Consider the following 15480-nt stretch of genomic DNA (forward strand, 5'->3'; position numbering starts at 1 on the left):
AGGAATTTCCACTAAAATTAGCTTAATATTTGCTTGTTTACCAAGTGATGCAAAGTACAAGTCCTATTACTGTAACATGCAATAAAATGTCTGAGTAAAAGTTAAAATTAGAGTACAAAAGCTTACATAGTGTTAAATTGGTGCTCATATCTATGCTACTAGATGTCTTGAAAAGAATTGATATATTTTGGTGTGAAGTCATATTGGCCAGTATATTCCTTTGTACCATTAGCCCTTGTATACTCCGAGTGAGAAAGAAATTAATTGAATCACTGGATGTGATCAAAGTTAGTGGGTTTTTTTTGAAAAGACAACACCTCTCAGCTGAGATAAGCTAACCAAAGTCATCTACTACCCCACTGTAATACCTAACTAAAAGAAAAAAAAAATTCCTTGTTTTTGTTGGTTTCCCAAGTTTGTAGACACAGAGTTGGTTGGATTTCTGTGAAGAATATTTCAAGTACTCACAAGTCCAAGGCAAAGTTGTGGGCAATCACTGCATCGATATTACTAAATCAGATTTCAATATTCTCAAAAACCTCTTGTGTACCGTTGAAGTAGAGACAGCTTCATTTCTATCTCAGGAAAGCATCATACCAAGTGTTGAGATTCTACTGAGGCCACCACTCCACCCCCCTCCCAGCCCCCAAAACACTAAGGGTACTTGAAACAGTTAAAGCCAAAACCAGTTTAAGCTTCCACCTTGTTAACTTTCATTCCTTTGAACATGAAGCCCAAGGGTTCGTTCCTTTTGACCAAACAATTTTTTTCCTCCCCTTCTTTGCAGATTCTCCCCTCTTTCCAGTGTACTCATTAACATGGGGAGATTTTGTTATGAGCCTTGTTGGATGCTACTCGATGGTTTCAGGCCAATGTGTAGGTGTACAAAAACACAAACACACACCACACACACACACTTTCAGGGCCAGAAGCAGGAAGATCTGTCAGCATTTGCTGGTTACTGTCCCTTTCCCAGCTCTGGAAATCCTTTGAAGCAGCAGCCTTGAAGAGAAACTCCTCTCTGTGGAGCTGCTGAGGCTTTAACTGCCCTAAAGCTAAGTAAAATAAAGAATTCAGAATGGAGGATCCTAGTGATCTACAGGGAAACAAGAACTCGCTTTTTCCATTGGACATATGCTGCCTAACCTAACGAGGCAAAGCCAGTTCACTGTACAGGACAGGAGACAAAGCCAAAGATTATTTTACTTTGTAATAACACCTTATAACTACAGAGGCATGCTCTGGAATTTTCAAACAGCCCAATTCATGAAGCACTAGGAATTACGTCCACAAACCTGTGCTGTTATATGACTTTTCTAACGGAAGAAAGATCATCTTACTTTGCAAAACCTAATAGAACAAATCTTAAAATTAAAAAGGTACCACAGGATTGAAACTTATTAAATCTAAATAACATTCTTGCTTATTCTTCATGTCAGCAAATTTTATTTACTTTCTGCCAATATACACAAGAAAGCATTGTTCCAGACTATTAGGGGATTCATGCAGCGGAAGCAGAGTGGAATGACTCCTTCTGGTGCAATGGAATTTAACTGCACAGTCCCTTTTTCTGTACCTTCTACCTGCAAAAATTGTTTTTAGTTAATGAGACAGCAGTGGCATAACAGACAACTCAAACCATGACATCAGCTACTAATTCAAGGGTCTGAAGGACTGACAACCCACTTCACGTGCAAAGTGGACAGTAGCATTTGGCTGACTGATTACACAGAAATACTTTTGAACTGACTGCAAACAAGTACCCTGCCTACAATCCTGTGGCACTTCCTTTATTAAACAGAGGCAAGACAGTGATGGACTTTCTAACATCCACTTCTTGATCACTCCATTTACAGAATACTTCTTGACATACAGAATTCTAAAATACTAATCTTTCCCAGAAAAGAAGGCACTCAGATATGACATTTAAATTAGCGACCAAGTTTTTTATACCTTTTTCTGTTCTTTCACAAAATCAGTTAGAGCTGAATGCAGCCCCACTGAGGGCTGAAGGGATGAAGTGGGAGAGCAAGGTGTGCTGAGACTGGACATGTTTTGCAATGAGACAGCCTTCCCAGTCCCTCCCATCCCCGTTCACGTAACGGAAAGACACACTAGGTCCATTATCTCCTGTGGTGAATCTCCTCACGAAACAGGAGTTAAGCATTCATGCTGAGCCTTAGATTGGTAGGTTCAGTCCTTAGTACTTCATTCACCAGGTACAGTAAGATAGCTACAGTAAAGACTACAGGCTTGCAAAGGTCTATGCCTGCATAGTAGGACCTATCATTTACTCTTTAGGTTCCTCCTGAGGTACAGGGTTTACCTTGTTCATTTTGTTTAGTGCAACACATGTGCGCTATGTTCATGCACAAATTCATCACACAACTCTACTATTAATTCAGTGAATCACAAGCCACAAATAAAATGCTGTGATGGAAAGCCTGAAGCCAACTGCTTTGAAAGGATAGGGACAGTATTTTCTATTCACAACCGCTCCACATCCAGAGAGTTTCCTAACAAGCATTAATATTATGCAGTATGGCCAAAGTTTTGTAACCTGCGAATCAACTACTCAAGGTTACAGGTAAATCACACCAGGAGTCACTTAGGTGGAAGCTTGGATCACAATCATCAACTACACCAAGGTACTGCGCTGCACAGCTGGCATGGCACGCAGGGCATGGTAAGTCCTGGAACCAGATGTACTGGGACTATAGTGCACACACACCCAAAACTAAAAACTTATCACTTCCTCTTCAACTCGCATTCAAACCATAGTACAAGAAAATAAACTTTGGTTTACTTAGCAACATATCAACCTCCTACTGTGTGGAGTATTAGCATTGGGTCTGACTGAAGAGGATAATCCACTTTGTAATTTAGTTAAATTACTAATTTTAACGAAGATAAGTCCCCTGTATAATTTTGCAGTGCTTAAAGAATACATCCTTTGAGTATTCCATTCTAAGAAACATCAGCTTGTTACCACATTTTAAATTTATTGAACATTTGTAACTGCTGTTATATCAGGAAAAATATTAAATCTGCACAATAAGTACAAACTTTATATGAGAAAGTATACTTGTAAGTGCATGATGATCTCCTGATGTCTGCTGAGGCACTCACTTCCACAAAAGACACAGACAACATCTCTGGGGATAAACTCAACTGCCCCAGAAAGTGCAACTCTGTTAAAAAATAAAAATAAAAGCAACTAACAGAAAAGCAAACAAAAAACCCTCTGTACTCTATTGGCTGTAAAAACACACTTATCTGCATTCTCAGCTAGGAGAGTGGTTGAGAACCTTATCTTCCAAAAAAATGCTTTAAAGTCTTGTAATGCTAACAAGAGAATGTATTATTCCTCCCAAACGTGGTTTAAACTGTGCAGAAACAAATTTTGTTTAGCACTGGCATATACGCTTTGAAGTACATCTCTCTTTCTCTAGAGGAAAGAGGGCGTTTAGGCTAGTATAACAGAATCCAAACCATTCAGAATATAAAATAAATTAAAACCTACTGATTAGGAGATCTTAACAATGAATGTCTAAAGAAAGATAACATCTATATCTAAAATGAAAGATATGTTTTATGCGGTCTGTTCTCCTCCAACTTTAAAATATTCTGACTGTAAGAAATAGCAGACACCAAGTGGGATGTGCCTGTATTTCAATCTAGGCCAGCACGGTCCAACTGGCGCCCATCAGCTGAATCTGGACCACAGGATGCCTCCATATGGCCTGCCACCTTTTCCTTGGAGGAGATAGGGAACAGCTGTTTGAGGAGCAAACGCTGCCCGAACAGCCAAACACCTCCTCCTGTGTCCGGCTGGCTCAAAGCCCAGAGCTGTCGCCGTGTTCCTGTGGAAGGCAAGGAAGGAACGGGGGAAGAAGGCAGCAGACCTCCTACCCACACAAGGACTTGAGCTCTTCATTTCTCTGAGACGGACAGACGTAACCCAGCAAAGCCTGTAGCTGCTTCTGCGATGGAGAGGGGCAGCCACAGGAATGGCCCAACAAAGCCCCAGAATCTGCCGTTATTGTCATCATAGCCGGGGGTGGGATATACCAGAAGTGACACAAAAATCAGGAATTTGGTACATGTTTGCAAAGTCTAAACCACCTTACGGTAGATACACAAAGTGGTACAGTACAAGCATACAGTCAATCTTCAGTTTGCTGCCAGCAAAACAGATTAATACAACATTTTGACCCTCACAGAGAGGAAAAACACAGAAAGGTATAAATATATTCCGTTATTAACTGCCTATTGATTTATTATTGACCAAGCAGAACAACTCAGGCATTGAAATTCAGACAAAGCAAATTAAATAGCAACACTATTTTACCTTTGTAACTGCCCACTCAATGGAATTTTAAATCTCTCCTTAAGGTGACATGTATAGTAGACAAGTAAACAAAAGGGAAAGATTTTATAGGGTTTACAACTGTGTCATCTTTCTTCCACCCATTTTTTACAGCATCATTGACATCACTTCTGAAAAAAGCTATTTGACTGGCATGCCAATGAGTATAAATCAAGTACAGGGGAAAACGGAGAACCCTAAAGACCTACCTGGTACGTGGTCAAAACCATATTCTGCTTCCAAATACATTTGCTTTTGAGTGCATATTGGTTGAACTCTTTAGAAGCATTAAAATATTCTCTATTATACCAACTTAAAAATAATAAACAACTTCCAAACATTTGAATAGTTTAGAGTGTTTTAAAAGGCAGTATACTTTTCTGCATTCAACTCAAACATTATTTAGCACGTGATAGTTAAATGGTGGTATCTTAAAGCCAAGTACAGAGAGACACCAGACGTTCCACTTCACTCTGACCTGGAAAATCATATGCTTATTGGAATAGGATAGATTAGAAACAGTACAGAAAAATAACGTAAGAGCGGCATAAGTCATATTGAAAGTATCATCACAACCTCAAAAATTGGTGTCAAAATTAAGCTAGAGATGTGAAATCTCACCTAATACACCCAATATTGAAGAGTCAAATGTGATACCAGATTTTAAAGATGCTATAATATTATTTTGAGATCTAGAACTTAATGTGTTAAAATGTCCTAAATAAAATGATATTCCAGTGCCCAACAGCTAATAACTGGATTTTAGAATTTCATTCACGCTAAATCAATTAGTCAAATTTTATATGAATAATAAATCAAATTTAGTATCTGATCAAAAGGGATTACAGCCTCCAGGAAATTAAGTTCTCTGTCCAATAGTGCACACAAACAGATCAAAACATCTCTGGGTAGATTACTGCAAGGTTTGTATTCACAATGGGACTACAATAACACTTTCACAAGCAGTGTCCAGATGTCAATACACACTAGTCAGAAAATTGGTATGAGAGTGTTCCTGTGGAACACTGGGTACAAACCAGACTACAGATACTATCTAAAAGTATTAATGACTTCTACCAAACAGATTCCCTTAAACAAAACAAAAAAGGTGTGATTCATGGGGCAGCCTCTGCCTTCTTGAGTAACAGTAGCTTGACAGAAGGCAAAGAAAGCATTTGCAAGTATTTGCTCATTAACTTAGCAAAGAAACATAAAACTGAGTCAAAAAAAATTAACTTGCTAAAATGTTAGTTAAACAGGTGACTTTGCTTTCTCCATTCAGTTTAATTCTAAAATTCTTACTTACCAACCTCTCTTGTACTGGGGAGCCCAGCACTGGACACAGTACTGTGGGTGTGGCCTCACCAGTGCTGAGTAGAGGGGAAGGACCACCTCCCTTGACCTCCTGGCAACACTCCTAATGCAGCCCACGATGCCATTAGCCCTTTTTGCTGCAGGGGCACACTGCTGGCTCATGTTCAAGTTGGCCCCTAACATATACGTGGGATTATTCCACCCCAGGTGCAGGACTCTGCACTTCTTGTTGAACTTCATCAACTGTCAGCCCATTTCTCCAGCCTGTCAAGGTCCCACTGGATGGCACCTTCCCAGGGACTGAAGTGAGGCTGACAGGCTTGTAGTTCCCTGGGTCCTCCTCCCTGCCCTTCCTGAGGATAGGAGTGGCATTCGCTTTCCTCCAGTCCTCAGGCACCTCTCCCAGTCATTATGATTGCTCAAAGATCATGGAGAGTTATAGAATCATAGAATAGCTTGGGTTGGAAGGGATCTTTATGTCGTCTAGTCCAAACCCCCTGCAATGAGCGTCTTCATCTAGATGAGGTTGCTCAGAGCCCCATCCAGCCTGACCTTGAATGTTTCCAGGGATGGGGCATCTACCACCTCTCTGGGCAACCTGTTCCAGTGTTTCACCACCCTCATTGTAAAAAAACTTCTTCCTTATACCTAGTCTAAATCTACCCTCTTTCAGTTCAAAACCATTACCCCTTGTCCTCTCTCAACAGGCCTTGCTAAAAAGTTCATCCCCATCTTTCCTATAAGCCTCCTTTAAGTACTGAAAGGCTGCAATAAGGTCTTCCCAGAGCCTTCTCTTCTCCAGGCTGAACAACCCCAACTCTCTCAGCCTGTCTTCATAGGAGAGGTCCTCCAGCCCTCTGATCATCTTTGTGGCCCTCCTCTGGACCTGCTCCAACAGCTCCATGTCTTTCCTGCACTGAGGGCTCCAGAGCTGGACGCAGTACTGCAGGTGGGGTCTCACCAGAGTAGAGGGGCAGAATTACCTCCCTCGACCTGCTGGTCACGCTTCTTTAGATGTAGCCCAGGATATGGTTGGCCTTCTGGGCTGCGAGTGCACATTGCCAGCTCATGTCCAGCTTTTCATCCACCAGCACCCCGAAGTCCTTCTCCGCAGGGCTGCTCTCAATCCCTTCATCCCCCAAGCCTGTATTGATACCGGGGGTTGCCCTGACCCATGTGCAGGACCTTGCACTTGGCCTTGTTGAACCTCATGAGGTTCACATGGGCCCACTTCTCGAGCTTGTCCAGGTCCCTCTGGATGGCATCCTGTCCCTCAGGCATGTGAGTCACCTCACAATAACATCAGCCAGCTCCCTCAGCACTTGTGGGTGCATCCCATCAGGGCCCATGAACTTGTGTACATCCAGTTTGCTTAAGCATTCCCTGACCTGATCCTCTTCCACCAAGGGTACATCTTCCTTGCTACAGCCTTTCCTCCTGGTGTCTGGGACCTGGGATTCCTGAAGGCCGGTCTTGCTAGTAAAGACTGAGGCAAAGAAGGCATTCGCTACCTCAGCTTTTTCCATGTTCTGTGTCACCAGGTCCCCTGCCCCATTCAGCAGCATGCCCACATTTTCCTTAGTCTTCCTTTTGTCACCTATGTAGATAGAGAAGCCCTTTTGGTTGCCTTTGACATCCCTTGCCAGGTTCACTTCCTGGCTGGGCTTTAGCTTTCCTAACCTCATCCCGGGATGATTGGACAATGTCTCTGTATTCCTCCCAGGTTACCTGTCCCTGCTTCCACCCTCTGTATGCTTCCTTTTTGTGTTTGAGGAGCTCCTTGTTCATCCATGCAGGCCTTCTCATATTTTTCCCTGACTTCCTGTTCACTGGAATGGACTGCTCTTGAACTTGGAGGAGGTGCTCCTTCAGTATTAACCATGTTTTCTTTCTTGGGTCCCTCTTCCCTCCTGAGCCTTATCCCAGAGGACTCTTCCAAGCAGATCCGTGAAGAGGCCAATACTGCTCTCCTGAAGCCCAGCATTGTGGCCTTGCTTTTTGCTCTGCTCCCTTCTCTCAAGATCCTGAACTCCACCATCTCATGGTCACTGCAGCCAAGGCTGTCTTCGACCTTCACATCCCCAACAAACCCTTCCTTGTTTGTAAGTATGAGGTCCATGAATGAGAGTAGCACCTCTCCTCATTGGCTCCTCTATTGCCTGGGTCAGGGATTTGTCATCAGTGCTATCCATGAACCTCCTGGATTGCTTATACCCTGCTGTGTTGTCCCTTTAACACATGTCAGGGTGGTTGAAGTCCCCCATGAGGACCAGGGCCTGCAAATGTGAGGCCATTTCTAGCTGTCTGTAGAAGGCCTCATCCACTCCTTCCTTCCTCCTGATCAGGCAGCCTATAGCAGATGCCCACTACAATGCACTTTTTTTACAGACAGCTAGCTTGCTGGTGCCCTCCAGAAAAATCTGCAGTCCCCCGGTGGTCCAGAGACTACAGGCTTAAAATAGTGTCTAAATCAATGCCAAACGGCCATCCTGGACAGTCCTGCAAAACTGATCCTTTTTCCAGCACATGAGAGGCAGCTACGTGCAGATACTACTTACACATAGAGTGCCACTGAATGCATACAGCTGGCTACCATGGCAAAAGCTATGGCTGGCTGATGGGCTCTGCTGGTTTCAGACTTACCACTTCAAAGATTTTAAAAGTTAACTAAAATTATCATAAAATTTGTCTTTTAGTAAGGCAGGTAATAACAGCTTTTAATACACCTGGGGAAAAGATACAACACTGCTTCAGACCCATAGTGCCCAAAATGTAAATAGAGTTTGGGTACTTCCACCTTCTCTAAGAGCACTCCTTGTCTTGATGTCTTGTTTTGATTTACAAAAATTTCTCTGTAGTAGACTACAAACAGGCATGCAGATGCAACTGAAAGTCAGACATGAAGACCACTGCATATTCTTTTAAAAAAGGTTCAAACTTAGTTGTATTTTCTTTAGGAATATAATCTCGCTGTGAATGTCTGTAAACTATATGGCTCCCTCTTGTGCCTATTATACCACATTTCAGCATACAAAAAAAATTTTAACACTAAGCCATAAATATTTGGGTTCTGTTCACCCTTCAGTAGGCATGCAATGCTCATAAATGTTAATGGAAGTCACACGCATACCTTCCAGGGGAAGAGAAAACCCTGCAGTTTACAAAATTTCTCTTTGGAAGAAACTATAAAAACATCTTGCGAACTACAAGTCTGCTGCGATGAAAGTACTCTTTTGACCATTTGCTGTATTTTGATAGCAATGCAGAGGCCAAATATGCCTTCAAAGTACATCTGTAAGAACTTTTAACTATTTTTTAGTTATCAAATTACATATGTTTAGGAAGGTGTCAGTGTGGTTTATAGAGCCTGGCTAACATGCCCAAGGGTTTATTTTTGTCTACTCAACATCCCACCTGTTTCTGCTTATCAGACCAGACTACGGTTCAGCTTGCAACAGCTGTGATATTCATAAATCTGCCCATTCTTCATGTGTATCCAGACTAAGCACTTGGAGAAAGAGTTAGAACTGCAGCATTCTGAGAAAGCCACCCTTATGGAGAAGCTAGGGAAATAAAAGAGACCAGCACTTGTCAAACAATGTTTAAACCTGCACACCTATCAGAAGCCAAATTATTTTAATAACAGCCTAGCAATCCTATTTGGAAAGAAAATGAAGCATTTGAAGAAATGATTTGTTAACCCTTTTATTCCCCTGGCCATTAGAAACATTTTGCAGACTAAAAATGCTGCAAAGGAATTAAAATATTTTGCCTGCACAAAATATTCCCTTTTTCAGTGTCTTCAAATATCAACAAACCACCTTGTATTTCAAGATGCTACTAGTTTTACTTTCTGCAGTATTTACTTTCTACTTTATCAAGAAAGTAAATAAGATTTTTGTATTACAAAAAGTATATTTGTAAATTTTAAAAAATATTAGTCTGCATACCTGAAGCAATATCAAAATCCTGGTCACACAGGACAGCTTTCATTAAAACACTTATGCTAAAACAGTAGTAGTACTGAATGAAATGATGGTATACAAAAATCTAACATTCACTTTCTTGCAGAGTACACTGCCTATAAGAAGAAAGTGGGTTTGCTTTGCTTTTTTTCATTTATATAACAAATTTTTCTCTCCCCACCTCTTCCCTTTTCCATATGCTCATGAATTACCCTCAGCACTAGTATTTTGTGGGTCAACTTTGTTCATAAAATGTTATGAGTGCATGCAAGATGATACTAAAATTCATTTCAGCTTTTCTGAATAATGAAAAATGGTACTTTGTTTAGGGAAGAAAGAGGCTTTTTTTTTTCTCTGTGAACTTTTTTTCTCCACCATTTCATAAATTACAAGCTCTTATTTTTGAGAGCAGAAACAGAAATCAAAAAGTTTTAAAACTTTTCCATGAGTTTTCATCAAAAGCATTAGTAATAGGTACCCAGTACATTCACTTGGCACTCCTGGAGCCAGCTGACATTATATATCTTCCTAATGTGACATTTAGTGAATACTAGTAAAGAAACATTCAGCTGAAATTGTGGTTATGTGGGAGTGCTGAAGCATGGCACCAAACAACCAGAACACACCTAAAATTTATCTAATATTTATTACCACTCATTCTCCAAAGAACAAGTAAATAAAGCAAATGATTCCTACCTGTTCTAACTTCATGCTCACATTCAACATGAAACAACAGCTATATTATACAAGAACATAAAACAAGCAATAAAAGCATTTGTCAGGAGAATTAAAAAAAAAAAATCTGGTCTAGGTTTCTGACCACAGATGACCAGAACCTACATTTTAACAGTTCATACAAAAGGCAACAGTACAGTACTAAACACTTTCTTGGGTATACTAATATAAAACTCAAAGAGAAGATAGCCATTTATTTAAAAACTATTTCCACAAAGGTTTCCCATTGCAGCAGATCAAACTGAACCGAATCAGTCTCAACAATATCAGACTGAGAAGTCTTCCTCCATGAGCTGCCATATCAGCTTCCATAGAATTGCAAATGTAAAACAGAAAATATTAACAGTGCAGACTATTAAAGGCTTGTTACCACATACAGCACATCACCATCACTGAGGTTCTAAAGACAGTCTGCCCCTAAAGTCATCTCACATACATTATTTTCTTTGCTCAAACTGTAGCTTTTCTTACTCTTAACAGTCAACAGCATGGACTTTGATGTGGAATATCAATTATCTTTTAGTGAGACATTACTTTGACCACATTAGCTTAAATGCTATACAAATGATCTTTGATTAGCTTTAAGAGACAACAAGAGAAATAGCGTGTATTTGCCATCCTTAAGCAGATTATGTGCCACACGAAACTTTTCATAAACAAAAAATGTTTTGTCAAACATTTAAGCTGCTTTTTGCATAATAGATATCTCATGCTTTAAGTGATGTTACACCACTGCATTTTATATACATTCTTCAGTTGTGCTTGCATCACTTTGATATCAGTGTACATGTATGCATCAATCACTGAGAAGCGGTTCTGAAATACTGGACACATGGCAGTAAAAATCCAGGGTTTCATTCCAGAAAACTGTATTTCAGGGTTTTTTTAATTAATGTTGTGACCACATAACCTCTCACATAATACTACTAGTGCAGGATTAGTCAATGAAAATGATGGCACTAGTCATAGTGATAGTTTAGCTATCTGATTAAGTACTGCAAGAGCATGAATAGCAGTTGGAAGAATTGGATAATGTTACACAATATTCTGCTAAGAACTCTTTAAAAACAGTAGAACTATTTAGGGGTAAAAAGATATTATAAAGAAATAAAATTTAGGAGTTCTGTTTGCTCAGGCAGTATACTTTGAGAAAAAAAGTGAAAAGCTGGAAGGTCAAGTGTGGGCTGGCAGCCTAGAATAAATAGCACATGGCAAGAAAAGAGAGTTGGCTAAACTATTGTTTCCTGAATTGTGACACCTGGAAGGAAGAATTTTGTTCCTTCCTGATATTAAAGCCATTGTTCCTACCCTTCTCCTTGCCTCAAAAGAAGCGCATCTTATTTGGTTTTCACCCACTATTTTCAATTACTTTAGTTCTCAAAATGTATCACTCTGCTCCTTATACTTGGTAAATTGACACTGTGTTTGAAATATATTAAGTTCTTCAAACACCAAACAGCTATGCAAAATAATTTAACTTTTGTTGACTTAAAACAGTTAATACAAAAGCTTTGGAACTCTGAAAACGTTAAAGGAGAATAGAATTGCTTTATGTCTTCTGACCTTTCCTATGGCCAAAAAAATGTCTCTAGATCACACAATTATGGAAATTCAATACATAGAGTCATATGCTTTTTATGCAGATTGTGCCACAAAAAGCTTTGGATGTTTGGACATCGAGCACTACCTTGACAACAACACATCACCATTCACTCACAACATCAATTATGCCTAGAGATCAGTCAGAGTAACAGTTCTATCTTAGAAACTCAATTTAAATCATTACTTCAGAACATGATGAAAAGTTCACCCATCTCAAGCCTCCCCATACTCAAATTGTTACCAGATGGGTTTATCTTTGTATTTGAAAGCAATCAAAATAATTACATTAAATAGAGAACAACAGTTAATCCACGGTCATTGGAAATACAACATATGCAATGGTTTTATTCTGTCAATTAACAATTATATTTTTACTTTGTTTACTGCACACTATACATTTTTCAGAGCCATAGATTGTAGATCTCTGCAGGTCACCTAGCCCAACTTCCCACAGGCAAACTTTGGGAGTCTGGCTACCAGTAGCAAGTTGAAAGCAATAATTGCATCATCCCTTATCTCCTTGTCCCCAGAATAAACAAATCCAGCTCCCTCAGTCTCTCCTTGTATGGATAAAGGGCTGAAGCAAATGACATCTTAATAGCCCTCCTTGGATCTCGTTCCAGTTTGTCAACATGTCTCTTGTACTGGTGGGCCCAAAACTGTACAGTATTCCAGATGAAGACTCACCCAATGCCAAACAAAGGGCAGTAATCACTCCTCTCAACCAACTAAATACATTCATATATATTCATAAGCCTACTGAACTGCGAAATTTTAACAGCAGTTCAAAAAACAGCAGGAAATTGCTTTAACGATTCAAACCTTTAAGAGCAATACACTTGCTCTATTATTTAGCATCACTGTTTTCACACCTTCCTCAATAATCATAATGAGAACAACATATACTATATACTACATTTAAGATGCTTACCTGAATAACTTTGTAGAAATAGGCATACTGTCGAGCTGTGTTTTTATATTGGCTAAAAACATCATGTATGGCCTGAGTTGACTGAAGATACTGCACTTCATCTTCTTCAAAATAGAGAGGAGTGTCATATTCATTGGGGAGTGTCTGGATGTAGGGCAGCCAGAAAGAGCTGGGGTTGGCTCGCTCACAAAGAAGGTGGAATGCCAATGTTATATTGCCCATGGCTTGAAGAATTCGATCTTGAGAATACAGGGATCCTGAATTAACCCAGAAAGGTGAGGCACTAAATTAATTGTCCATGGAAAATATAATCCTAGATTTACTTTAAATGAGCGTGATGACAGAACATATAAGAATTTTAAACTAAAAAAAAAAAGCTTTTCAGGTTTCTAAAATATTTAGCTGCCCACATTGTATTATGCTGCAAGTTATTTGACACAGTAAACGCCTCATGTACAATTGCATGACAGAAGACATGAAGAAACTAGAATACTCTCAGTACCTCAGAACATTTTATCTCCAAGTGTTATACAAGCTACATGATATGTGTTCAAAATAACACACACAATTCTGGAAGATATCTAGTGCACTCAGCCAGAAACAAAGAGGAAAATTAAATTCTTTCCACTGACACTTCAAGCTTCTAGGTATTCCAAACCTGATGGTAGGCATGATAAGCAAGTCCTGTAATAAGGGAGATCAGCTAAAAAAAGAAAGTCCCCTATTGGATGATCCCATACATATCAATTTCTTCCTTAAAAATTTCCTTAAGCTCTTACCTAATACTGAATTTTTAGCTGACTCAACTGTCATCAACAGTTTTCTAGGAACCCACAGAAACAACTCTTCAGCCTACAGGAAGGAAAAAAATGCACAGAGGGTCAGTTAGCATTTATATGATATGCCAAGTGTCTCAAATATACATTGTCTTTAAATTACAGGTTGTTTTCTTTTTTTTTTTAAAATCAAAATTATTCTGAATCGAAATTCTTCCTTCTCTTCCACTGCAAATTAAACAAACATGCTATGTTTCACATTGTGGTAACCAAATGTTCCAATCTGCATTACACAAAGCTTAAAACAAAGACACTTAGTTTACAACATAAAGTGCTTCAGTTTGGAACTGCTAACATGTAGATTGCCCACACAACCTCAAAGCTACCAGACACATTATATTGCTATTAATTACGTGATCAAATATTTTCTTCCAGTAGAGGTTTTTTCACATTGCCCATTCTTATTTTAGAAGAACTGTTCAAGATTTTTGTCAACCAGTAGTGCTAGCCTTATTAACTATGTGCTACTAAAGCCCTAAAATGAATATAATATGCTCGTTTTCTAATATTCTTTCTACAACAACTGATTGTTCTTCAAAGCTGTTTCCCATCTGTAAAATCGGAATGGAAAGAGGCAATCTTAAATGCTTACCTTTTAACAGCTAGCTAACTGTGTGTGTCTATATTCCTTACCTGATGATCAAAAGATATTCTTTACAATTATCAGCTAATTTTGGGTTTTTTTCATTTTCACTGGAAAATAAGTATTGCAAATACCTCTTTCTGAGGCAAAAAGAGCAGTGCTTTAAAAGAAGGGACATGAAAGAAGAGAAGAGACTAAGTAGTTAGAAAACATGGAAGAGAGGGATACATCAATGGGGTAGAGTACTCTGGTAATTAGGTAAAGAGTATAGGCAACATAAAGAAAAAAAAAAAAGACTGATTAAAAATTCACAGTACTACCCAGTAGTCATCAAAAATAATACTCAATTTTATCAAGAATTTTATTTCTCAAGCACACAGAGTTGAGCGCATTTCAGAGCAGGAGTTTCATAAGCAGTCAAAAGGGGAAAGGGAAGGTGGTGAGTGTTTCAGAGCTCTGCAGATAGATTAGAAAATCGTGTTTGGAATGTAAGTCAAATGTTCACATGCTCACCTTTATCTCTCTTGTTGCTTTCAAACCAAACCCCTCCTCTTCAAAGTTAGCTATTTCAAAACCCTCTGTGGATGCTCCATTTTCAGTTGCCCACTTTATCAGTTCAGGGAAATAGTCATCTCTTTTTCCATCAAAGACAACAGACAAACCTATATACACAATTTATTAAAAAAAATGCAGAAATAAAAGGATCTAGAAAGATAAAGAAGCTCAATATAAAAGCACATGTAAAAAGCTATCTGCTATCCCACAGCAGTTCTACTTTGAAGTAGCTGAGTCAGAACTGGTCTTTGTTAAGTGTTACTCAATAGTATACAAATGTCATACCCAATTTTCATCAACTTAAATATTCTGCCAAATTGGCTTACCAGTCATCTTAAAAACACAACCACCTAAACTGAGCTCTGATGAAATATGAAGCTCCCCTCCACTTTCCCTTTTAAATAAGCTGAGTGAAAATATTTCCCAGCCTAATACTGATGATAAATGCAATCACCACAACATGTTAATACAGACACAAGGAGCAATTTGAGACTCAAGCTGCAATTTCATTAATTCAGCACTGGAAATTATGATAAGCAGATTTCAAGCTCCTTCTCTCACATACAAGGCAGTTAGCTTTTTCCTGTAGC

The 15480-nt window shown here is 39.2% G+C and overlaps 1 protein-coding gene across 1 annotated transcript in view; it reads right to left on the reverse strand.

Annotated features, from left to right (window-relative positions):
• The window catches only part of SETD3 (SET domain containing 3, actin N3(tau)-histidine methyltransferase), a 65179-nt gene that overhangs the window by 19495 nt on the left and 30204 nt on the right, over positions 1 to 15480 (reverse strand). Inside the window, exons 4-6 of the mRNA XM_075503560.1 lie at positions 14849 to 14997; positions 13696 to 13768; positions 12917 to 13173 (exon numbers count right to left, since the gene is read on the reverse strand). Coding sequence (XP_075359675.1) covers positions 12917 to 13173; positions 13696 to 13768; positions 14849 to 14997 — 479 coding nt within the window. The remainder of the gene's footprint in view (positions 1 to 12916; positions 13174 to 13695; positions 13769 to 14848; positions 14998 to 15480) is intronic.

Source organism: Mycteria americana, chromosome 5 (assembly GCF_035582795.1).
Source record: "Mycteria americana isolate JAX WOST 10 ecotype Jacksonville Zoo and Gardens chromosome 5, USCA_MyAme_1.0, whole genome shotgun sequence".
NCBI classification, from domain to species: domain Eukaryota; kingdom Metazoa; phylum Chordata; class Aves; order Ciconiiformes; family Ciconiidae; genus Mycteria; species Mycteria americana.